General features: G+C 37.1%; 4 protein-coding genes and 1 long non-coding RNA gene across 14 annotated transcripts; 2 read left to right on the forward strand and 3 right to left on the reverse strand.

The window, feature by feature from the left end:
• Positions 1 to 162: 162 nt before the first annotated feature.
• ATPsynF (ATP synthase, subunit F) lies at positions 163 to 1,311 on the reverse strand. The gene is made up of 4 exons (XM_011315491.1): positions 1,119 to 1,311; positions 942 to 1,040; positions 740 to 856; positions 163 to 338 (listed from the first exon to the last, which is right to left on the reverse strand). The coding sequence occupies exons 1-4, from the start codon at positions 1,231 to 1,233 to the stop codon at positions 310 to 312; spliced, it is 360 nt and encodes a 119-aa protein (XP_011313793.1). The 5' UTR covers positions 1,234 to 1,311; the 3' UTR covers positions 163 to 309.
• Positions 345 to 825, forward strand: LOC105273198 (uncharacterized). Its single transcript, XR_892887.1, has 2 exons — positions 345 to 610; positions 708 to 825. It is a non-coding gene; the product is annotated as an uncharacterized lncRNA (long non-coding RNA).
• aln (allnighter) lies at positions 1,174 to 3,964 on the reverse strand. The gene is made up of 4 exons (XM_011315490.1): positions 3,793 to 3,964; positions 3,241 to 3,401; positions 2,353 to 3,040; positions 1,174 to 2,240 (listed from the first exon to the last, which is right to left on the reverse strand). The coding sequence occupies exons 1-4, from the start codon at positions 3,940 to 3,942 to the stop codon at positions 2,010 to 2,012; spliced, it is 1,230 nt and encodes a 409-aa protein (XP_011313792.1). The 5' UTR covers positions 3,943 to 3,964; the 3' UTR covers positions 1,174 to 2,009.
• Positions 3,965 to 4,119: 155 nt separating this feature from the next.
• LOC105273204 (glycogen-binding subunit 76A) lies at positions 4,120 to 15,932 on the forward strand. 9 transcript variants are annotated; one of them, XM_011315504.1, is made up of 3 exons: positions 4,148 to 4,201; positions 11,662 to 11,847; positions 12,114 to 15,932. In XM_011315504.1, exons 2-3 carry the CDS (start codon positions 11,815 to 11,817, stop codon positions 14,235 to 14,237), a joined length of 2,157 nt encoding a protein of 718 aa, XP_011313806.1. In that variant the 5' UTR covers positions 4,148 to 4,201; positions 11,662 to 11,814; the 3' UTR covers positions 14,238 to 15,932. The 9 variants fall into 9 exon arrangements, with proteins under 9 accessions (XP_011313810.1, XP_011313806.1, XP_011313802.1 ...); XM_011315500.1 differs by lacking the exon at positions 4,148 to 4,201 and adding an exon at positions 5,206 to 5,433; XM_011315503.1 differs by lacking the exon at positions 4,148 to 4,201 and adding an exon at positions 5,206 to 5,410.
• Positions 15,594 to 24,695, reverse strand: pip (heparan sulfate 2-O-sulfotransferase pipe). Of its 2 annotated transcripts, none has more exons than XM_011315499.1 (8): positions 24,070 to 24,695; positions 23,082 to 23,227; positions 19,287 to 19,348; positions 17,836 to 18,042; positions 17,680 to 17,759; positions 17,107 to 17,388; positions 16,623 to 16,777; positions 15,594 to 16,517 (listed from the first exon to the last, which is right to left on the reverse strand). In XM_011315499.1, exons 1-8 carry the CDS (start codon positions 24,120 to 24,122, stop codon positions 16,315 to 16,317), a joined length of 1,188 nt encoding a protein of 395 aa, XP_011313801.1. In that variant the 5' UTR covers positions 24,123 to 24,695; the 3' UTR covers positions 15,594 to 16,314. The 2 variants fall into 2 exon arrangements, with proteins under 2 accessions (XP_011313801.1, XP_011313800.1); XM_011315498.1 differs by having other exon boundaries at positions 19,287 to 19,351.
• Between the last annotated feature and the right edge of the window lie 988 nt (positions 24,696 to 25,683).

Below are 25,683 nucleotides of genomic sequence, written 5' to 3' on the forward strand. Positions count from 1 at the left end.
GGAAAAATTTTTTCAACTTTTTTCTTTAGGGCTCTCAGCACTGAGATATTCAGTTTTTAGGAAGACGGAGTATTGAGATGCGAAAAAAAAATGAAGTTACGCATTTTTCCTTCCGATTTTTCAATATTTAGATAATTGCATAGTAAATTGACACTTTCGATGTGGTGATTTTAATACCATGTCTTTATTATTCATTATAATTACACGATAAATTGAAATTAACTGACGAATTGGAGTTGAACAACTAGTTCAACACGCCAACATAGAACTCTACCTCCACAAAAATTTAATTCCTCACGAGTTGGTTACTTAATGGTATTTGTAGTGTCCGTGCCATCCTGAAAAATGATAAAAAGAAAACAGCGTTATCGTTGTTATTGTTCTACTTTGAACACAGGAGTGAGGTAATATCTGTTTAAACAAGGTGATAGAATGTATTTAAGCAATTCTATTTTCAGGAATCAGGCAATACTAAATGGCGCAGGAATAATTTAATTTGTGAGATAATACGGAATTGTTTTGACGACTATTTTTCGGCCTTCAAGAGGCGCATTTGAATTTTATTTTCGAATTTTTCACTCGACTTGAAATGTGAAATTTAATCAACTTGGTAATTGTTCAAATGATTATTTTAAATGAAACTATTTTTCGGTGAGGAACCGTATTGCTCATGAATTAGTTATAAATTTAGTAAATCTTCATTTCAGTTCATTAATTAGATTAAACTTTAATCACTCACTGAGCCTTGGATAATTGATGATATAGCAAAATATCATGGCACCGACTGTGACCTGGAAAAACGGAGCAACTCCACACTTTTTGGGTAAAACGTACTTATGCTGCCAACGCCAATAAGCTGTGTAAAACAACGAGAAAAACCAATGAATAAATCGTGGATTTTTTTCAGGGTATTATGCAACAGTATGGCCCACACGGATTACCTCTCCCTATCATTTGGGCCAGAGTGATGGGCCCCTTTTGACGACGACCAAACCACGATCCAAGTTCTCCAAGTTTCACTTGACCAAAGGGCACATCAGCTGCATCAGCAATAAAAGATAATTAATTAATCATGTTTTGAGGGAGAAGATGGTGTAAATGGAGTCATAACTACTCACCTTTGCCATAATATTTGGCTGGATCGTAGCGTCCATGGATCGACGGATTGTAATCTTGGGGATATTTACCCCAATTTCCCCAGTCCATATTGGACAATTGCGATGGTGGTTGCATAAAAATTAATTGGAGATGCCCTTTTTCGAATCAGATGTTCTCTGATAGCGAAACACCAGTGGATCCCGTGGGCGATGTCGATCCTCAAAGATGGCAAAGTTAACGAAAAATTCGAGCGACTGTGGCGTTACTGGTGGAAACAGTAGAGATCATTTCAAAGGTCAATTTTTTGTCGTTACTAGCGCCGGCTATGTTGATGAAATTCTCGTTGTCAAATGTATTTGCGAATGTTTTATGAGTTTTATTATTAATCACTTCCTTAGATAAATCCTCTGCGATATCTATGATCTGAGATATTTTTTGAACGTTTTGGAGATGTCATGTGAACCTTTCACATGAGAATGCATCCTTTGGCTCACCGTCCATTACACTTTCCATTCCATGTGCTTTTTTTTTAAACTAAAGGACTTGGAAATTATTTTTTAAATGATTTAAAGAAATAATTGCCTCGATGAATTAATTGAATCACGATATTCACTAATAAATTTGGGACCCATTGATTAACATTCATATATGAAAAAGTCAGTAGATCAATCATTAAAAGAAATTTATTACCCCTAATATAAGAAAATTATTATCAATATCATTATAATATAATGGATACTCTGATTACTTAATTAATCACCTAGATAACATCATTAAAGCTTGAAAAATCTCGAATTAGCTGAGATTAGGCAATAAACGAGTTGATAAACTCCTAGTGACTAGTAAGGCCCTGATTATCCTATCCTAATTATCGATTACTGATTTCTATTTTGAGAGAATGTGTGCGACGCCTAGGAAGAATTGGAATATTGTCGTTCCATTTCAGTGAGCATATCGTAAAGGCGACTCCTAATATCTGCTGGCACAGACGCCCTAGGCAGGTGAACAGTGTCTCCATGGGGGTTTGCACACTGTCGAAGAAGAACTGCTAGACTTGCTGGAGTTCTGCGGGACATCAGCAGTCCCGGAATTATTATGGTGCCTGATAAGGTCCAGCCCAGGAATATTTTCTCACAGATTATCTGAAATAAAAAACACCAATTCCAAGTAAAATGTACTTCCAAGTCGAGGCAATTTTTCCAATTGTTCACTTTACATTAACTCAATATTCCGACAATTCAAAATTTATCTCACTTGTAAGTTATCATTAATCACAGGTGCCTCACAGCGTTTTAAGCCGGAACAAACAGATCTGCAATCAAAATAATCGCAGTCTTGGTGTTTTCGGCATTTCCTTCCATCAGCAGTGAGTCTAGTTGCAATGCTCTTTGGAAAAACTGCCTGTAGATCGAGGTACTTCAGCCTGGAGTCCCCGAAAGAAAGACCAAAATGATTGATCTTAACATCACAGAGGGAGAAAGGCTCTGGAAAATTGCTCTCGAGATCGTCCACAAGGTCCATGATCATCACAGCTATCTTGAGCCTTTCTCCCCAGTCGCTGGGTGAATTTTCCCTGGCAAAAGCTGTCGTTGGTTTTTCTAAGGGTCTCACGTACTCCACCGAGTAAAAATTACCGCAAGTACCGATAAGCCTTGGGAAGAGGTCCCTCTCCTCGTAGAGGATCGAGATGAGGTACTCGTTCTCCTGGAGCAAAGCCCATACGTTCTCCATCTCAAATTGTCGCTTCTCCTCGTCGATCTCCAGGTGTCCTGGCCTTAGCCGACTCAGGCGTTCCACCTGACGTTTATTCAGGGTTATATTCAGTTTATTGAACACCAGGTCACCGATCATCTTGTCAAATTCCAATTCCGTGGGATAGTGCTTATACCCCAGGGCGTCAAACCAATGGAGGGACTCGTAGGGCTCAATTGATGTCAGTAATCTGTAAAAATTCGTGAGTCTTGCTATTCTTTTGGTAATTATTCTCAATATTTTCTTCTATTTTGGTTATTCTCTAATTCTTATGGATATTTTTCAAAATTAATTCATTCAAGTAGGAGATTTCAATAGCACCCAATTAATCCATTAAAGTTCTCGTTTATTATCGATGAAATTTGGGTTTGTTAATTTGGAATAATATACTTGGCTGCTTTGAAGACTACTCTGGTGTCTTCCCAGTTCGCTGAGAAAACCGCTTCCTTCCCTGAATGCAAACTTTCGCAGGCCAGCGAATGGATAGTGTGATCTGAACACAACGGTTTGCAGAGAACCCCAAGGGCTGGTCCTTCTACATGATCAGCGCACTGCAAAATTCAGTCCCTTTTTTTAAAAAAAAGCATGTAACATTTGTCATTCATCAATCTTTGAAAGTGGAATAACATTTTTTTTAACGGAAAAAAGGTTTCCAGTAAAAAAAAATTTTTTTCGTTTTACTTGGAGTTGTACGAGTGAATAAATCAGTGAATCGAAGAATTGCTTAGAAAATTGAGTGAAAAACCATTGGACCCATTAAAAATCCCGCGATTTCCCCGCCAATGAGAAAATGGGGTGGGGATTGTGGGGATGAGGGACAAAGGTGAAAAGGTGCGCGGTCAGCCATTTCCAGTGGCCTGCATCGTTTATTTCCGTCAGTGTTTACTCAAAAAAAAAAAAAAAAAGGAAACTAAAATCCATAAATCGAGTAAATTGCCTCACCACCCTGGCAACGTGTCCTCGCGCTTCCAAATTTGTGCAGATAATACCCCAGTGATGCAGTAGCCAGAGAATAATTGCAATCATTCCTAAAATCGAGCTTGCATGGATCTTGTAGTGATAGATAAAACCGGGAATCCGTCGCACATTCATCCTAAGACGTTGAATTCAACTCTTATCCCTTCACACACTTGGTAATGAATTACTCATCTGGCCGTTGAGAGTCTGATGCTCGGAACATTGAGTTTACAATTTTGGTGATTTAGTGTTGAGGACAAATTGGGCATTGTGACTAGTGTAAATCTATAAAGGGCAATGCGGCTGCATCCACTGCGGCAGCACGCGATTCACACAACAGGGGCGAATTTCACCCTCCAGGGGCCCTCCACATCTAACCAATCCTGATTCCAAGGTCAGAAACTTGTGTTAATTCAAATTCCACGTCTTTATCTCATTTTCCAAGTTTGCCTATAATTAAAAAAATTAAGCGTTTGAATTTTCCCGCTGTTTCGCTGTTGGTTCAGTCACTTGTGCCTTTATCGACTACCTGCTTGTAGCGCGAAAGGGAAAAAAGGGAAAATGATTGTGTGAATTTTTCTATAATTTTTCATAAATTTTCGTTGTTTGACATTTGATTATTGTTTGACCATCAGCCATTGTAAAATTCAACATTTCCACAATTTATCAAAGTCACCGATTATTGTTCAGGTTTTTATTATTATTATATAGTTTGCGATTAAAAATCAAATATCAAATGGAGCACTTCACCTTTAAATAAGCGTTTCGCAAGACAATTGAAAAAAATTAAAAAAAAAAGGCCCAAGTCCATTGAAACCACTGATAAATTCCAAAAAAATGCATTTTTTAAATGAATCGGACCGGTTTGCGCTCCGCAGCCTCGAGTTTGAAATCCGGGATTTAAGTCATCCCGAAGGTCTCGGAATTTCCGTGAAATCCGCTATTACAATAACTCCCCACGAAAAATCATTACTCGAATTTCCCCCTGAAATCACAGCGAAAACTCGAAAGCCGATGGAATAAAATCGGTTTGCAGATCGAAAAATTATATCGGCGACTGCACCCACTCGTTTTATCTTGTATTGCGCCGGCAAAAATTCTCTCCCCACGTGTCCACATTTTGCATTTTCTTTTGGTTTTATCTTGGAGACTTGAGTGCCGGTTTATTCGAGTTCAGGGTCTTCTGGTTCCCAATGAAAAACGCATTCAGTCTCTCCCCCGAAGTTGCCAAAGCAACTGCCTATCACCTCCAGCGCATTTTTTGCCTAAGAAAAAAATGGCATGGCTATAATGAAAATACGTGAGTACAGTACCTGAAAATGATTCTTGGTGCGCAGCTGCGACCTTGGACGACCTTGTCGAATAGTGTCTTACGTACGTCGAAACGACAATTCGACTTCACCACTCGTTTTTTATCAGCCGATGTAATCGCTATTTGACAATTACGTGGTATTCGCGTGTTCCTCCAGTGCCGGTCATAATTCCCTCCATCAGTGCTTATTAAATTATCAAAATTATTAGTAATTGGGGAGAAGAGAAAAAGTGCTTTTTCCAGCCTGTGAGCCACGTTTTCAGGTGCAATTGCTGTTTCCAAAATTTCGAGGTACCGATCTTCGTCACAATTAAGTATGTCTTTTATTCTTTTAATTTGCCTTTTTGTAGAGACTTGTTATAGAGACTCGGTGTGGAATTCAAATTTAATTCTTATAAGAGCTTTTTTGTGAAAAATTTTATGAACCACCAAAAATTATTGCCAATGCAATTCAAAGGTAATGGAAATTCAAATAACTTTTCGATTGCTGTTTCATTACTTATTGAAGTATTGAAAAATGAAAAGAGTTATTTAATCTCCTGGAAAATTAGAGATAATCTGAATTGTCGATAATGAGGAAATCAATTGATGTGAATTTGTTTTGCTGTGCACGCGAATTAATTTTTGCTATTCGATCTCGGTAACAACAACAAGACTGAGAAAAACAACAAGTTGAACTCGTCAATTAAAAATTTTGGGGTGAAGGTTAATGTCAACTATTCATTAGTTCCATGCAGTTTTTCTAATGAAATTAGAAATGGTTTTAGTTAATTATGAGATAAAATTTTTTTACAGATTAGATTATGATTAAACAACTGGTTTTCCATTGCAGTGATGATTAATTTGTCTTCACAACTCTATAAAAATGAATTACCCGAAGAGATTGACGAATTAGAAAAAAAAATGTCACTGCTTATCCAACGGAGTCAATTTTTTAATGTATTAATAGCTTTTTAAAAATACATATTGGATAATTTCCATGAATTTTCATAGTCGAATTAACTTGTCAATTTTTTTGAGTGAAAGCCAGTTCCATGCTAATTTTATGGAATTAATTCTGAAAGCACAAATGTCAAGGTTACGATTAAGTGAAAAAAATGTCAGATAAAATACCATCCTCATTCAGTCATTTAATTATTATTTTTCACTGCCCTAACGACACGTTAATGCCTTGAATTAAGAGGTAAAGAGTGCGTAGGAGCCGTAGGAGTCAACCATTTATTTATGATCCAACACTATCTATATTACGCGGTCCAGCCATTCATTGATGCCGTGATAACCGTAAAAAAGAATTTCCCAAATATGTAATTATTCCTCCAAATTCAACTAGCAAATCATCAAATTCAATGATAAAAATTCCATTTTTTTTTTTTCATGCAAAACTGAATTTCGATTAATGCAAAGTCTCTGGACAATCGGCACTACTCACTCATTCCTCTATATATGTATTCAATGCTTTTATTAGACAGTATATTATGTATATCAATCACGCATTCGGCGGGTGTTTTCTCGTTCTTCTCTCGAAGATAATCTCCTCGTCTCTTCACACGGAATATTCCGTACTCCATATGCGACGGGAACTTTTTTTTTTTTTTTTTGAAACCGGATTGAGGAACTTTCTCTCGCGCCTCGATTTATTATTTATCGAATATGATATTGAAATGATGAGAAATTTTCCATTGAGTTTAATTTTAAAAAATGGGGGAATGGCGAGTGAAGTGGAATGGAGTTGGGTCGAGCTGAGTTGATTTGTTTTGGTTGAGAATTATCGGCAATTTAAAATTCACAATCTCATTCGATCTCATGACGCAGTCGGATGACGGATTAATCCTGAGGAATTCGCTAATCCCTCGATTAATAAAGAATAAACCATTACATAAAAATTTTTGTGTGCTTTTGCCGGATTTGCCGGATTTGCCGGATTTTTCGGAATATGTTGGCAATTTTTGTTGTGAATTTTTTCTATAAAAAGAAGGGTAATGAGAAATCATTTAGTTAGTAATTAGTGGTAATTGCCGAGATACTCACAACGTCCGTGGGTCGTCAATAAAAAAAAAAAACATAAATAAATGATCAGATCTTTGTTCAATTTTCAAACGATATATTTTTTTTTTTAGCATATGCGAGTAAATAAATGACAGGTATCCAGAGGATGATAAAAGTTGAATAACATTTTTACTGGCGTCAGACGGATTCTATTTTAAATGCTATTACACAGCGGATTCCTGGCACGTATCCATCCTGTTTCTCATCCCCTTGGGTATCTCAATAGCAAAAAGTTCAGGTCGAAATTTGCACACCTCGTGGCAGATAAAACTCTCACTTCAAACTTCGTCTTGATTTCTCGCCTTATCTATTTCTGAATCGCCGCAAAAGGTCGCACTGCCAGGATCGCATTATAAACTAACGTGACTTAATTTTTCATTTCCATCAACATTGATACTGGGAAAAACATAAACTTGAACTCTGTCGGTAAAATACAGGCATTTTCTGATAAAAGACATTGAGGGGTGAAGGGTGAATGGAATTGCTCGTCTGATTGTGTTATATTTAGACAGTGATGGCTCGAAATTTCACTTTTCAACATAAACTGTTGACAAAACTGTTGTTGGATATTTAAAAAATCATGTTATTCGCTGTAATTTCAACAGACGTGAAAAATCTGTGGATTTTTTCCAACTTTTGCGCCACAATTTCATCAACAAATTTGATTCTATTTACAGTTCTTGAAGTGAATGACAGAGACTAGAGTTCGAGTCTCGCATAAGGTTTAGGCGGACCGGTTTTACCGTTAGAAATTCTTTTTAAAAATAGAAAAAGAAAAAATGAAAACTATTCAGAGACATTTTCATTACTCCACTCGAGCCAAAAAAATTGACCATATAAAAATAAAATATTAATTTTGCCAATTTAATTCAATTTAATTCATTGAAAATAGCGACAATTCTCGAGGTAAAATTAACACATCATCATCGTCTCTTATTTATTCTATCGAACAAAATAAATAATCCTTGACTCAAATTTTCCCCTGTTTTCTTGTGCTATTTTTTAAATGAACGCGAGTTTATTTTTCAATGCTATTATCGATTTTCTTCATTCGTTCGATGAAATGTAATCCGATTCAAGGTATGCATTGGTAAATAATTTTTTTTCCTCGATCTGTCATTAGTCGAGAAACATTTGTCCCATTGCAATGTCACGTGAATTTATTAAAACGTTATTGGTAACGTTCTGACAACATTGTCGATTATTTAAAGCTAGCACCCGACCTAGGCCACGTAAAGAGAGACCCGCTGGGAATTTAAATGTGGCTCTTTAAAAATTTCGCAAACAACAGAAATTAATTGCGTACTCAAGCGATAAAGTGAGATAAGTCGAGTTTGGTACTTGCTCTGTTGATCAATTTATCTCGGCAACTGTGCTTTCAAAGTGATCAATCACATCAATAGACATTTTTTTTAGCTCATTAAATTTCCGAGGAAAAAGGCCATTTGCAGCTTTTAATATCATTCATCATAAAATATTCAGCGAGAGAATGGGAGTTGTTGATGGGAGGTGTTGATGTGAATAACCGACCTAGACCATAATAGTACAAATATTTGCCTTTCCTGGGGACTCAGCCCTTGATGAAGCCTCTCGTCACGAAAAAAAGTCCCGACTTTCTAATTTAATCCCAGACACGAGCCAGAAACGTGGGGCTCGAGGCAAACCGACTCGACCGGAATTGTTTATTTTTATCTTAAACTATTTCTCCCGACAGGAGACTCCAGGCGTCCACTTTAAATTATGACGACCGGTTCCTCCAGCTCTTTCTCGTCATGCAAATTGTATACTACGAGTACTGGACCTGTTGAACACTTATCTACTGAATCCCCCCACTTGAGTTTCAGGTATTCCGTCTGGAGGCTATTTCAACGTCTTCCAGGAAGTATTCACCGTAATTAGCACAGTGTGGGGTCAGTGAACGGTTCAATCATGACGATGCAATTGCACAATTTCACTAAACCAAATCACAAATTCTATTGATCGCCCATCCATCCAAATAGCATTTTTCTTTTTTTTTTTTTTTGGACAAGAGAGAAAAATATAAATAAATAGTTTTAAATGTAATAATGCAACTGGTAAATTTGGTCTTCAACGGTAGCTCTGGTATTCAAGTACAAATGTAGAGGAGTTGAGCGAATTAAAAATAGCGAAAGTACAAAAATAGATTCAAGCGGCAATTCCGAAGGCAAATCAGACGAATCATCTTCATTCATATCCTTGAAACTCTCATTGTTTACACCCTTGAAATTGTTGAATTTTAAAAAAAAAAACCTTCAATATGAATTTTTCCTTTGAAAATCATAAATCTCTTCGTTGCAAATCTTTACCCATTGATTTAAAAATATCTATTTCACTATGAACTCGTTGTATTTTTACGTCAGAGTGAATTTTACTACAAATTTCTTACGTGGATTGCGGGCATGAATGAATCGCAAATTCATTCATTCCCCGAATCTCAAGTGAAATTATGCGAAATTACCACTCTATATTCAAATAACTCTCTAATAATTATAACTAATCACTCACATTGAATTTCAAAATTTGATTGTACTTGCAATAAAATTCAATTTCAAAATTTAAAAAAAAAAAGGAAACCGAAATAATTAAGGGGGATTTTTCAATGATTTTGAATTTCAAAAGGCCAAATATGTCGAGGGGTTTTTCTCGAGAGTACATTGGTTGTAAGACGAGCCGGAGGTGTATGTAGAGCTTGTTTCTGGTTGCTTGAAAGCCGGTTGCCATGCGATAACTCTCAGAACCAAGAGTGGGATGTAGTGGACACTTGTCCCGGTACATTTTCAAATCATCCAACTCACTCTCTCGAGGCAGTTCCCCGGTCTCACTTGTATTATAGTGTTATTCTCAATCTAGTGCAGTTTATTTTAAAACATTTCGGGATAACCTTGTGTTATTTTTTTTTAACTTATTAATATCTCGAGTGAACATGGAGGCATTGAGATAAATAAATTGTGGCCAATCGTTAAAACCATTTCAACGCGTTAAACTCATGTTAAACACTCGGCGCTGCGTGATATCGATAAAATTCGTCACCCGTTGCGATTTCATAATAATCCAACGAGATATTCATTGATATATGAGCTCAACCAATTGGTCAATATTTCGCGAGGTGAGGGCAAAATACACGATTAACCGGAAGCCAGTAGCCGTAGTTTTAGGGGACAAATGTTAGAGGAGATATAAAATATTAAAAAAAAAAAAAACAAATTTAATTAGTTAAAAAAAAAATTCCTCACGATTTCCGCCGCAGATAAATAGTGCTTGAGATACCGCATTAATAAACAAGAACATTGTCTTGGAATTATCTAATTTAATGACTTTGGTGATGGAATAATTAATTAATTAATCGATTGATGAATTAGTTTGTGTGTTATGATAATTCAGGGTACTTAATGAAATCATTTTGAGATAATGGAAAATTGAAATATGGAAATTCAAGTTCAGGTTCAGTCGATTATGATCACGATGCAGTCCTGGCATAACAACCACTCGCAAATAAATCGATTTTCATTCTAAATTCATCTAATGCACGATATAAAGACGCGATAACCTCACGAGTCTCGACCCGACGAGTGCAATTAGTCGTAATAGTTATGACGGATGATGGAGAAGCTAATTAAATTCCAAGAGACCTTGACCTTGTTGCAGAGGCTCACCAGATCGCATTCAGCTGCCGAAAATGGGGTCATGATAGTCTTCAAGTCCTTCGGATCTATTAGAATAAATTTATTTGGGAATTGCAACAGTAAATATCCCGCGGGGTATATGCACCAGTGAAAATTTTTCACTCCCGAGTAAAATTAAACTGCTTCAAATCGCTTCCCAAAGTTTTCCCAAATCACAATTTTCCCAAAATTCGTGTAATTATAAAATTTATAAAAATTTAATAAATCCATTAATTTCATATGATAAAAATGAATTGCATAAATTTGACAATTTTAAATGCAAATTAATTGTCTTTTAATGGAAAATTCATGTGAAAATTATTGGCAGTGGTAATTCGCATAAAATTCTAAATGTTGAATAGCTCATGAGAATGCAAATATCCGTGCATCAATAATTTCTACAAGGACGTGAATAAAAGACCATTGAACTCGTCTATATCTATACAGTCTAGGCGAATAGATATCTTACGTAATAGATTGTATACGTTGAGGTAATTCACCTCGTGGTTTTCTCGCGTGTTAACGTGTTGTAGTCTTGTCTTTTAGTTGACAAGAGATAGACCAACCGTTTGACCAGAGACAATAATACTGGGGAATGATGATTGGATCTGATTGTCGTCAATTGTTGGAATAAACGTATGGACGAAAGTGATTTAGCTATTGCCAGCGGCTGAACGTTCAATACTGAATCTGAACCCCTGAATATGTTGAAAAATCACTTGACAAAACAATTTAATAATAACACCATCAAGTTTATTTGATGGTCCGCGTGTTTTTTTTTTTAATTGAGAGAATTTTTTGATATTATTCTAGGGAAATTGAAGTGTTCATTTGTTATTTGATGTGTGCAAGATAAATCGTTACCGCAGAGACTTGCTTATCTAATTGTGGGCCTTGATCGTATGACACTTGAGAATTTGACATCAATCTTTCGCAATTGCACGCTCACCTTGCGTGACTGATATTATGAAGATGCATTTACACGTTCATACCATCGAGGTTTGTTGGAGATTATTTTATTTTTGGGTTTTTTTTATCTTGATGAATGAGGGTAATCGTTTTGATAAGTGAGGCGCCGCCGACTTATCTCCAATTCTTGGAGGGAAAAAGACAAATTTGTGGAAGAGAGGCGATTCTAATGAGACAAATCATATGTGAAATTATTTTTTATTTTAATTATTAATTGGCAATGCTTGATAGATATTATTATATAATTATTTGGAAGAGAACTTGCCATTCTCACTAACTGAATATTTTTCTTACAGAATCGCCCCCAGGTAATTCTGCAGGCCGAGGCGGCCTCATCCCCGCTTTGCGCGATGTCAAGTACAGAGCCAGCAAAACCGGATCACTGCCCCGGGAGTACAGCATCAAGCTGCGGTCTAGTAGGTACACTCTTCCCGACAAGCTGTCGGGGTCGGGCAGAGGCATTTGCCCGTCGTCTCCACCGTCGACTCACATCCTTGAGCGGCACCGAGAACAACACCTGCAACCCAACAGAGACATCCTGGCTGCACACTACTAACCATCATCTAGAGAAATCCTCCCGAGTCCACGACTCCCAGCCGCGGCACAGTCCCGAGTCCGATCTTTACTACGACTTTAATTTTCCGGAGCACTTTTCGGAGCACTTTCCGGAGCACTTTCCGGGTGACGCACAGGACCCCGGATCCCCCGAGGAAGTTGTCTCAGCAGCAGAATTCGCCAATCTTCTTGTAAATACATCGAAACTGTTAAAGTGCCACGAGCCGTGCACCTGTCAGAAACACGTGGAAGACAGCCAGGATCGAGAGTCCTCCGGATACGTTTTCTCGTCACCGCTGGACGGGGCGACACCCTCCGACAGCGATGCATATTACGATCCAGAGTCCTCCGATAAAACAAGAACCGACGATTTCTTTGATCCCATCACATCGTCCAGCGATATTCTCTCCAACGGTGATATGCCCCACATCCACAAGCCCCCAGGTCGCCGAAGAGAGACATCAGTCAATGGACACCAGGACACCTCAGAGGAGTCAAGTCTCTCCAATGGCATTAAGGAACCGAGAATACAAGCAATAAGAATTGCCAACAGCTCCGACGAGTCCCTTGAGGTCGCCAGCTCTCTGGAGACTACTTCACCGAGCCACGAATCCCTCTGGAGTACTTTCGACGAGTCCACAGTCTCCCTACAGGACGACGTCTCCTTTGCATCATCTGCACCCACCGAGACGAGATTCCTCAAGTCCCATTCTGACTCTGAAATCATCCCTGGGGTTATGAAGATGGCGGCAATCGACCTGGAGTCAATTGGCCCTGATGAAGTCGATCATGTGGCTAACGATGTGAACTGGAAAGAGGAAAGGGAGGAGACAATAAATTACTGCAATGGAGATAAATGCGTTGTGGAAGAGTCGAATACCAAGGGTGAAAGTGAGGACCACTCGACATACAGCTCGACGTTCAACATCCCTGGGGCCCTCGAAGTCGAGTGTCCCAATGTGAAATCCAATCTCGATGAAACTCTGACGACTCAAGTGAATATGACAATTGGTGAAGGTGAGGAGGTGTCCAGGCTGTTGAAAAAGCTATCGTGTTCACCTCGTGGTAGCTTTGAGAGTGATAGAGAGGAGCTCGAGAGCCCCGAGGGCTGCGAGGAGGACGAGAGACCCCAAAGAGTGAGGAGATGCTCTTCTCTCAAGACTGGAAAAACACCACCTGGCACTCCTGGAAGAAAGAAAATCGTGAGATTCGCTGATGTTCTTGGACTCGATCTCGCTGATGTCAGGACTTTTCTCGATGAAATACCCAAGGTACCAAATTCAGCGTATTCTGATCTGATTTACGACGACGTTTTTCACAAGGACTCGAGCCCAAGTCTCTATGGATCTAGTCCCACCAATGGAGGCATTGGGGGAATGGGTATTGGACTTGGTAGACCTGACAGAATACTGGTACCCATGTTCCAGCAACCTGGGGGACTTGCCAACTTTCTGGATCTCGTTAGGGATCGTCAGGTGTGTCTGGAGAATGTTATAGTTCAGGATCCAATCACTCTCTGTCTCAAGGGCAGCGTCAGGGTGAGAAATCTCGATTTTCACAAATCTGTGCACGTCAGATACACCATGGACTGCTGGAGAACATTCAACGATGTTCAAGCACTTTATGTCAATGGATCGTGCGATGGCTTTAGTGATAAATTCACTTTTATGCTCTATTGTCACACGCTCAGGGTCGGCCAGAGACTCGAGATGGCTGTGAGGTTTCAGTGCAAGGGCGTCCAGTACTGGGATAACAATGCTGGGATTAATTACTGCTTTCAGTGTCTTCCAATGACAACGAACAACAGTTACTTGGGGATTGGGGCTGGGGGGGTCAGTCATGACTGGGCTCCAGCCTTTTATTGAATCCAGGGAAAACATTCACGCTAATTTTTCTTATAACAACATTTAAAAAAGGTCCAATTATCGATTTATTTGGAAAATCATTGATTTTATGAGAAGCTAAAGAGAAACTCGAGTACTTTTGTAGCTCAGTAAATTTTCTATCTTCTATAGAAAAAAAAAGTCCTCTTTTGTTTTTATATAAATTTAATTGTTTTTTTTTTTTTTTCTTCAAGATAAAATCGATGATTGGAAAATTTATGTCATTTTCTTACTGATTTCTATTTGAAAAAAGTTCTCTCATTGATTATTTGTGAATTAGGGGGTTAATTAGCGATTTTCCGGGGTATTTGGGTGTTGTTTATGGAAAATTAAATTTTAACAGTGTTTTCTCCCAGAACCCATCAATTCCGAGATAAAACCTCACTGAATTAATGAATTGTACATAAAGATTATCTTTTCTTTATTCTTATTACTGAAAAATCGTGCTCGATGCTTTAGTACGAATTAAGGTTGCTATTACCAGTGTATTAAGAATGGATTAGATTTTTTTTCATCGTTTTGAGCTTTCGCTTATGCGAGATGGGTCCGAGTAGAAAAACGAAATGAAACGAAACGATGAAGCTGCGTGAAAGGATATTATTTGTTGAATTGCTGTGGAAACGTGTCAAACAATTGGTCATATTTTTATATTCTTAACATTTATTTCGAATGCTCTAGTCGCTCTGAAGGGGATTATGTTTGCCTCTTCAGATCGACTCGAATCAGCACATTAATTAGATTTTTTAAATATCATTTTATCGAGGTGTTAATTAACAATAGGCTGTGAGAGACTGGGGTAAGACTGCATGAATACACTGATGAATGATGGTAGTTATTGCACAAGATTTAATTTTTAGTTTGATTTATTTTTGTCTTGACAAAATTTATTGTACTATTACCCTCGATAATGCTCACTCTTCCTAAGAGATACTTGCTCGTTGGAGTTCCAAATCATCACGTGTGAAGGAATTTTCTCAGAAGGACAAATCATTTTTTCCTCCACAATATATGTGATAAAAAATTAAAAGTAACGCTTACCAGGCCTAAACCTGAGAAAAAAAAAATCGTATTAGGTCAGGCAAAGTGAGCCAAAAATTGTATATAATTACTTGTTGTTCTATGAAATTTTTTTCGTGCGTGAAATAAAAAAAAGTTGTGTATTAGCAAAAAATGAAGAATGCGATCTTTATATTTTTCTACAGTAAAGCATTCTAAATAAAATACTCAATTGAAGGCCTCAAGTATCATTCTGTCCAGGAAGTCATTAACCGACTGAATATAAATATTTTTGAGCATAAATAATGGAGAAAGGGAGAATATTTAATAAAACAAATCATGTATGGAAATGCGTTATTTACTTTGTACAGAGAATTAAACGGTTACATTGACGAAATATTTTACACAATGAAGCTTGCTCCTCTTGTCCCTCAAATGACAACAGATTGAATTATGTAAATACAGTCGAGAGATCTCGAGATGTTTATGGATGTTAAATAATGTATCAATGTTATTGGTCCGATGGAGGAGTGAGGGGTGATGAATGATTAATTATCGAGTGACAGAGGGAACGAGATTTTAGAGACCTGAGAGTCTACGTATCATTATTCATATACAAACAATAAAGTTATCTGCAAAAGTTGTTATATTAAGACAATAAATTTAACGAAATAACTTCCAGACTTTGACAATCTCATTTGGCAATTGATTCACTAATGAATTTTTTTTTCTTTGGGGTGGGGGGAATTAATCATAACCTTTTGCCATGATTTTTTTTAAGCCTTGCCCCGAGCGAGGCATTTATAGTGACGAACCCTTGGATGACGAACAATTTCTTGGCTCTGTGGGTTAATCGCAATTGGCCAATCGATCAATCACCAATTGGAATTCGTCGATACCTCGTGATCGATTGGATAATCAGACCATCGTCTAATTTCTCTCAGATCCCTAATCCATTAGGATTAATTATAGTCTTTTTATTTATATCACATGAACAGTTGCATGATTTTTATTATCCCCATAAAAAAAAAAAAAAAAAAAAAACGATGAAATTCACTACTTCCTAGAGACTATTTCCACTATCTTGAATTGTTGATAATGCCGGTGAGAGCTTTAGGGCATGAAATTGCCGGTGCAATCGTTGCCGGCAGAACTGATAAAATTCAATTTCACGGGTGAAATTACGACGAACCATTTCTTTAACTTCCTCACTCACCGGGGGCTTGAAAGAATTGCGATTTATTCTTTTGAACGAATTCATCTCATCTGGAACAAACGGAAAAATAGTTAATTGATGGCTAAAAGATTTTATTCCCCTTGTAATTATAAGGGGTAATTAAATTATTTGAGCTGTTGATAAAATTTTATTACCCCAATAGAGCTCCTTTGCACCTTCAAAAAATTGTGGAATATAATTTTCTAAAACCGTCAGCGTTGTATTAACATCCTCAAGAACACCAACTACTGAGTAATGCTTTTCAACTGAAAGTTTGGCTCTTTCTAATGCTCCCACGGTGTTGAAAGGCCTAGAAACCAAACCACAAAGTCGATGGACTAATCAAGGGCGTAATAAGCGTAACCCGCTTGTCTTCGACTTATTAGCATATGAATTAGAGAAAAAAATGTTCATTCGGATTGAGTGGAATTTGCGTTAATTTTTCCGAAAAATTTCATTAAAAAAATCTCTCATTATGCAGCTTCTTTTAGCAATAATTTACAATGGAAAATTGACAATTACTCGAGTTATAATAATATATAATAAATAGAAAAAAATTGATGAGATTTTCCAGAGAAGTAGCATTTTTTATTTTCGTGCCGATGAAGACGAAAATGGAATTCCTTGGGAAAAACGTACGTGCACTTTTCACTGTGACCGCAAAAGAATAACGTCTGTCTCCTATGATCTCCAATGCCCTCATGGTACTCTCCCTCGATGTATCTGCACTCGCGATCTCCATTCAATACACAACTCTCAAAGTCCTTCTTCAACCACTCAGGATCTGGCAGTGGTAAGTCTGGGAATATTTGCTTCCTCTCTACGTAGTACCAGGGCGCACGAACGTAGTAATACCAGGATATAACTCGTTCAACCGGATCCCGAACGACGTTCATGTAGATCGGCTGAGGAAGATTGAACCTGCCAAGATTTTTTTAAAATCACCATCGCGATAACGTAACATAACAGCTCATTTTTCTCCCAATGGCATCCATTATATGACGAAATGACTTTCATCAGTTGCGTATTATACCAATGGTCAGTGTCTCGTGTCAGTATAAATTCCCATTAATTAACATTTCATTATTCATTATATATCGGATAAATATTATTTTATACGTAATCAATGAAAAATTATGGGAATTGAGAATTTTCAATTTTCGATTTTTTAAATGCACATTGTCATCAATTTCAACTTCAACTTCAACTCACTCTGAAAAATTGGTGAAGCATACGTGTTTGACATAGACCGAGGGCTCAGAATAGCTGTTAACGAGCCTCACAAGCTGACGCTGAAAACATAAAACCGAGACCATAGAGAAGCTCAATAATCCTGAGTGAAATTTATCCTCGGGAGGTAGAGCTTACCTGTTCATAAGGCGCCAGTCTGATGGTCTCAACCCGTTGCACTTGATCTCGGTTGAAGGCAAAGCCATTCCTCATCGAGAGTCTCCTCAGGAGTTGCATAAAGGTCTGTGAACCGACCTTAGGTACACGATTGAAGAATAATACATGTTTATCCGCTCGTTTCGTATTATTCAGCTCGTTGAGATCCAGACAATCCAAATGCTCGTACTACACAAACATTTTATAAAAATACATTTTAAAATATGATTGGGAGGAATTCCCAATTATATTAATACAACTTTAACAGCCGTATATTAAATTAGAAGTTTAATATTTTTTTATCTTTTTTTCTTTTTAAATTACCACACATTTTGGATATTTTTATGAGGATTTTTAGTTGAAATCAAGATTTAAATCAATTATTTTTTTTTGGGCTTATGAAAATTGGTATGAGGAGATCAAAAGAGAAAAAACTAGAAATTTAATAAAATTGCACATGAGATTAAGTGAAATGCAAAATCACTCGAAATCACTCGAAATCACTCGAAATCACGTAGTGGGAGCGGTTGAATTGGCCCCGATTTGGACAGCGAACATGAAATTCAATCTCTCCATATACGTCCCAATCATCTGAATAATGAGAAAATATTAATTGGCGTATCAACGCGAGTTCTAGTTCCACAATTTTATGATTTTTATTGGCCAATAAAAATCAAATAAAAAAATTCACTATCCCGATATTTTTTCTTCACTTCACATTTCTTCTGTCGGGGTCACTGACGTCTGACTATTTTTACCGTTAAAAATTACGCAACTCGACCGAAACCTCGGGAAAAGGCGACACAGATGATAATTTCAGGGGCGAGTACTCATCTAATAATATCCAGCGATTAAAGTAAAAAGCAATTACTCTAAATTTCTTTCACATTTCTTTCTTGCACATTTTACAACGATTAAATATAAAAAATTTCTTTATGCTTTTCCTTTCCTCAATGGTTTTCTACCCGAGTTTCTGTGAATTTTCACTAAGAGTTCAACGCGCAAATGTAAAAACTGAAAGAAATTAACGCATGGAATTTACCATTTACAATGATAACTTCTCTGCTCTAATGCACTAAAACCCCAATAATCCGATAATTATAGCGACATTAATTGTCAGTATACATAAAGTGAATTTTCTACTGGTGGTAATAATTGTGGTGTAGCATCATAACAATGGCGTCATGAGAAATGCGCCTGTAAAGTTGAGGAACAGATGTAAGAAAGTCAATTACCTCAGCAAAAACTCAAGAAAAAACCCCACAAATCTCTCGCCGAATGTAGTGCCCGCAATTTTCTTTCTTAACAGTTACAAGAAGATAATTGGAACGTCAACGAGCGGTGGCCGAGATCCTGGGACTAACAGTAACATCTTTACGGGGTATTTTTTTTTTTTTTACCCGAGAGAATGGAGCTTAAAAAATGGGTCTTACCGATTCTGTACTCGTTCTTTTGGGCCCCATGAGCGGCTGAGCTCCAAGGCCCGATTGCACGTCTTCTGGAAAAGCAATGAAGGAATGAAAAACATTGGTCGATTACAATCAGTCGAGCAATTGTTTCTAAGCAGAAACAACAAGTCTTGAAAAAGTCATCAAGTTATAGTTAAAAATAAATGAATTTGACAAGTGAAAATCAGTTGCAGAATTTAAAATAAAAAAAAAACGCCTCCCAGATAAATATCAACATCATGAAATACTTGGTGGAGCTCGTGCAGATAATAGCTAGCGATAAAGTCAGTAATTTTAAAGAAGAGTGTGAAAGGCCACAGGATCTGGTGCAGATCGTCATCAAAGTGCTTCAGAGAGGAAAGCCCCACCCTTTCGACATTTCTCTCCCACGACAGGAGAAAATTCCCATACAAGTCGGAAATTCTTCACGCATTCCCCTATAGTTGAGAGAATTGGTTGGTGATCGTGATTCATATGTAAAAAAAGTAGGATAGCTCTGGTTTTCACGGGTGAAGTAAGAAGAAAGATAAAACACTCCCCATCGGATACTTCACGCATCTCCGGAGAAAGTTGAAACCTTCTCTTTTGCCATTCTAAAGAGAGAATCATCGTAAACTGACCCTTCCACACATTTTTTCTCCTTTGCAAACCATTTACATTCTCACGTGTCTTATCCCCATGGAAGAGCACCACAATTCCAAATTGAAAACCCATCGGATACTTCCTGGTGTCCAACCACGACGGAGGATGTCAGGTACCTGTTGACCCAGAACTTGGGAAAGTAGACGATCGTTTTAGTTTTTTTTTTTTCTTTTCCTCCGTCAACTATTGCCTCAAGCTCGATCTTCCGGGCTAATTGCTTGGAACACAAACCCATCGTCCAGAACTTTCATCTTTCCGTTCTTTCTAATGATTTTCAACGAAATGACCACAGGGCCAAATCATTAACTCAAAAACCAAATTACCAACTGATTGAAAACTCAAAATGCCTTTACACAAGTTCAGTCATTTCATCTCTCTCTCTCATCACACGAGTTATGATTAGACTCTCCGCGTAATTTGTTTTCTAGGGAAAAATATGGATTGGGACACAAGGGGCAATAGACTAGATCAAAGAACTCAATACACCTGTTCCCACATTGTTCATTCCTCTATAGACTCTATACCATTGTATGCCACGACCTGATTTTCATCATTTTCTTTGTTTTTTTTTTCCTTTTTTAAATATAACCGTGTCGAGGTTGATGCCGTACTGGAGAACACGTGAAAATAGACTGGAAAAACAGCTGTGAATGAGCTCATATTAAAATTATATATTTTTTTTTTTAATATACTCATTTGCCTATGGAAAATTTCTTGGAATTCGGAAAAAGAAAAGGTAAAATTCTAACGGACGTTTACATTTTTTTTTATACGACGATATTTTCAGGGCGAATTAAAAAAGAAGGTTGAAGGGTGGGAGTATAGGTAATTTTACTAGTATTTGCGGTGTGTCAATGCCATAAGGGTGAGCAACGGTTGTTGGCCAGCACGAACAAGCATTTGTGTTGCGACGCATAAATGCACGCACACAATCCCTTCTTCATCAACTTCCACAATCTCACATTGTCTCTTTTTAATGCATCACTTCACTCTTTTCCCCCCATTTGCCCGAACCCACAACGTGATTCAACAGCGTTTTACACGGAATTCCAACGGGTCAATGTTGGTTAACCATAAATGGAAGATTGAAAGTCCGGTTCGAGACGGGAAAATGCACTTTGAAAATTCTGTATCTCTTCCTTTTATACCACCAGAAGAAACTGTCCCACTGGTTTAATTGCGTGTCTCGTATGAAATAGTCGTTTGTTCGAGTTCCGGTTTGTCATTTATTTTCTATTTTCAATTCAGACATTTCATTTTATTTTATCATTGGACTGCAGACAGAGATCGACTGATCTGGGAAAACCGGAAATCTCGTTAAATTCCAGTTTACATGTACCTAATTCCTCAAGGGGTTTTTTTCTTTTTTTTTATCATCGATTTAAATAATGATATGTACCGTTTTTACTTGACGCAATTTTTATCGCAATCTGAATTTCATTGTGTCGTGATTTTAACTTGAAAATCTGCATTCGATTGTCCAGAAATTGCATCCCAACATTTTTTACTTCTTTTCTTTTCTTTTTTTTTCTTTTTTTTTGTACTAATTGCTGACAGTGCAGTCTTTCGTGCAGTCTTCAACGAGACTTGTAACACCGAAGGCCGAGCACTTGTAACCACCGTGTAATTTGAGGCGTGTGAATAATTGGCAACACGAGGAAATTATTTGAAATATTTCACACAAATATTTCACTTCAGCGGTGGAAATCTTTTTGATTCTTCCATTTATATAATTGTGCGTTACTCCAGTTGTCAATTGCTAAACCATAATGTCTCATCAAGTTGTGCGCGTAAATTCACACCAAAAACCATTGGAAAATCCATCATGATGACGAAAAATCGTCGATCAAATGGAAAAACTAATGACATCAATAAGAATAATGATATAATGATGAAAAAACCGTTTGAATAATCAACTAAGAAAATGATGATGATGATGAAATGATGTTTTTTCATGCAGATCTTTCCGACCACCGGAAGTTTAGCTGGCAATCCATAAAAATTGACGATCGAACAACTAATTAGTATTATCAAGGGTAATATTGGTTAATTCATAAGTTAAATTGATAGGATGTATTCCGTAACTGGTATAGCGAAAAGCCGGAAGTGGCTCTTCTTCACAATTAAAGTGAAACACCGATAGAAGCGTTAATGTTCATTAAATTTAGGTTTACTGCGCCATTAGTGTCTCCCGTGAAATAATAGGTAATTAACAATAGGATCCAGCACTGGTCACTAGGATCAGTCCATCTCTCATCACAGTTTGAGTTATTATTATCATAGTTTTACAACATAAATTCTGGCTAGTCTATAACTCGCCTTCTCATTATCATCCAATTCAAGTCGGGGCAACTCCGCGTAATTATTGTGCAATGTTTCTGCCATTATTCCTCGAATAAGTGCATGGTGTAAGCAAGTGAGTTCTCTTTGAAAATATAATTCACATGGTAAATAGCAGAACTCTTTTTATTCGACTAATGGATTCAACAGATTCTGACGGTTAATCTCTTCCTTCCTCGGCGTTCTTCATTTTTTTTTCTGGTGAGACTTTTTACTTGGGAATTGTCTGGGTGACGTTGACCTGTTGATTAATCATTCATTGATTTTCCCCTGGTAATTTGGTGTGGTTAAGTGACAGTTGGAATTAGGACTAATTAACAACACAGTTCGTGATTGGACGCAAATGAGGGGCTCATTTAACCCCGCCGTTTACCGTTACAAATCCAACTTGATATACCCCTGGGTGAGTTTAATGTACTTAATGTGTGTACGTGTACTTTATGAGATGGACTGGCTCACGTGCTGGTGAAAGATCAGCGAGGGGTCATGACTTGGGCTTGTGTATACATATATGCACATCAAGGAATTCCAGATCCTCAAGTCTCTCGCGTTATTTTTATATTATACTTGCACAAAATTACCAATGCGCATGCAAGCTTATGGCTAGCGTAATCCGCTCGGGGATTCTTATTTATTTTTTTTTTTGTTTTTTTCTCACCGGGAAATTGACGAGAACTTGATATTAAATCTCGAGTTACTCTTACCCTCCCAATATAAAATCCAACAATACATATTGAATTGTTAATTCAATCATTACCGGAGAATATGCTATTGTAATTGGTGAGTTAATTATTTTACCGATTGATATCTGATTGGCCGAAATTTCGCTATCCCCTGGCTGCAATTTCACTTCCATCTCGCGTAATCGCGAATGAAGATCACGCGTGTGTAAAAAGAGGAAGAGAGTGCTAGAGAGGGCGATGAGGGCGACGAGCTCGCTGGTTCTGAAAATAAATGATTTTTAATATTAGAATTTATATATACAATTTATAGTGCCTTTTACCGCCGAGATTTTATCGTCATTTACTCAGCGTCTTTTTTTCCATTAAATAGGCAAATGTTTATGCAAGGTGGTATGAGGATATGGCGTCGAAACAATTGAAGAATTATTTTTTAATTTGATAATGAGTTAAAGAATATCTTCAACTCGATAATTTCTCAGATAAAATATAGACAAAATGATAATAACAATAATGGAATTTGTTGTTGTGGTTGTTGTAGTTAAAGAATTGTAGAAATTTTTGGGAAAATTTTTTCAGCATTTCAAGGAATAAGTTTACGCAAAAATGATGAGATGACAAGTTGATTTTTTTCCCCAAAAATATCGATTGATCTGAAGAATTATAGATTTTGAATAAATTTTTTTTCGTTGAATCGATAGTTTTCAAGATAGATGATTGAAAAAATTAAAAATTCTCCACTGCGGAGTTAATTTCCCAGTGCTCATGAATTACTTAAACTGACAATGACGATTCTAAAATTCCACCTCGAACTAATGGTGGCAATCATTATTTCAAAGTCTCGACATTTCCGTGTCGAACGGACAAACGTGTAAAGATTGCCCGTTCCGTTAAGGTGGAGTACGAATCGACTCTGGGAACGTACGCATCGCCAACTGCATCGAATTAATCATTACACCCAAACAAATGATTTATATTTTTTGCAGCAAGTCAGTAGATCTCTCATTTGTGTAATTGAATTTTTATCAATATAATGATTAGCGATACTTGAATGCTTATTATGAGATACAAATGGTAAATAAGTATTTGTGCAAATGCCGATTTACCTCTTGGGAACAGCGATTCGTCGTTGCCTCCAGACATTGTCCTTTACCATCATAATCACTCGATCACCAAAATACTTAATAATAAATCTCCACAAAATGGTGAAATCCCAGTGTCCCTACATCACTCAATTGCCATTAATAATTGAAACAACTGGAATAGCATCCCCCCACTGCTCTCACCCACAGCCTTCAATCAATCATCAATCAATTGTCAACCTCCAGTTATTAAATATCGCGGAAAATCAGTGTCACTTCATGATGCCACGATACCCTATATTTCGCGCTATCAATATTTCAATTGATACAAAAAAAAATCATGTAACTTCATCGCAATTGCAACTTTAATTGTACTATTAGAAAAATTAATTATTTCGATAAAAATAATTGGACATTTTTCATGAGCCTCGAAAAATAATTGCAACTAATAAATTCACAAAAATTGTTATTGTACGAAAAATTGAGGAGACTGGAAATTCACGAACGGTAGGTGAGTGGAGTTGTGAATCGTTCCCTGATTCTCGATGGACTAAGAAGACTTCTACTGACTCCTACTACATACCGAGGTTGGGAAAAAGGTGCCTTCACCACCAAACAACCGGTGTATGCGACGGCCCCGTTACCAATCCTCAATCCTCAATCCTCCTCGTACCCCATGCAATTCTACTCCACATTCGTCGCTTCCTCCTCCAATTCTTCCCCACTCCCTTCATTAATTTATTCCTCTCCCTCCTTTTTTTTTTTATTTCACTCCGGTCTATTCTTGTGCAGATTTTTTTTCCCCTGTTTTCCATCCTTTCACCTCGTGGCTGCCACGCGACTCAGGGCTTCTCAATGTGTGTTCATTGAGAATGGAGGAAAATTTTCTGAATTTCTTTTTACAACCTTTCGGAACTACAGAATTCTCATTTTTAATACTAATTTATATTACATTGAACAATATATCATTATTTTAATATATCATCTATTATATATACAAGATATGACTCTCTATTTATCATTTGACTTTTGCCTCACTTTCTATTTCGTTAATGACAAAAAAAAACAATTCAGAGGGTAAAATAACAAAAACTTGGGGTGTTATTGGGGTCTCTTAAAAAAACTAATGGCTCGTTGGAAATTTCGAAAGACTAGCAGTGATTTTCCTCTCAAGTCAATACAACAAACAAGTGTTTTCGCGTGCCCATGCAAATTATGGTGCCTAATCAAACTTTCCCACATTGCAAATTTTTATATTTTCCAATGGTGGGAGTTTTGCTCGTGGGTCGAGTATGGAAATCGCCATGGTGTATCCAACATGAATAAACGATGTACACTACTTCTTCAGGGTTCATTGCTTCGAGGAATAATAAACTTTTGTCGGAATCTTCCACTTGAATTGAAAAAAAAAAAAAAAAAAAGTTACACAACCGACACTTCATGCCGAGATAAAAATGATTTTTCACTCAAATTTTATCTAACCATCAATTCTTTTATCTTCCATCAATTCAATGTTTGTTTTTTTCACACATATTCATTTATATTCACAAACCATAATTTTCCTCCAGTGAATCAATCAAAATGGATTAATATTATTAAATTATTTAATTATATTCGAGTAAACTCATCGTACTAACT

Source organism: Fopius arisanus, unplaced genomic scaffold, assembly GCF_000806365.1.
Source record: "Fopius arisanus strain USDA-PBARC FA_bdor unplaced genomic scaffold, ASM80636v1 scaffold00004, whole genome shotgun sequence".
NCBI classification, from domain to species: domain Eukaryota; kingdom Metazoa; phylum Arthropoda; class Insecta; order Hymenoptera; family Braconidae; genus Fopius; species Fopius arisanus.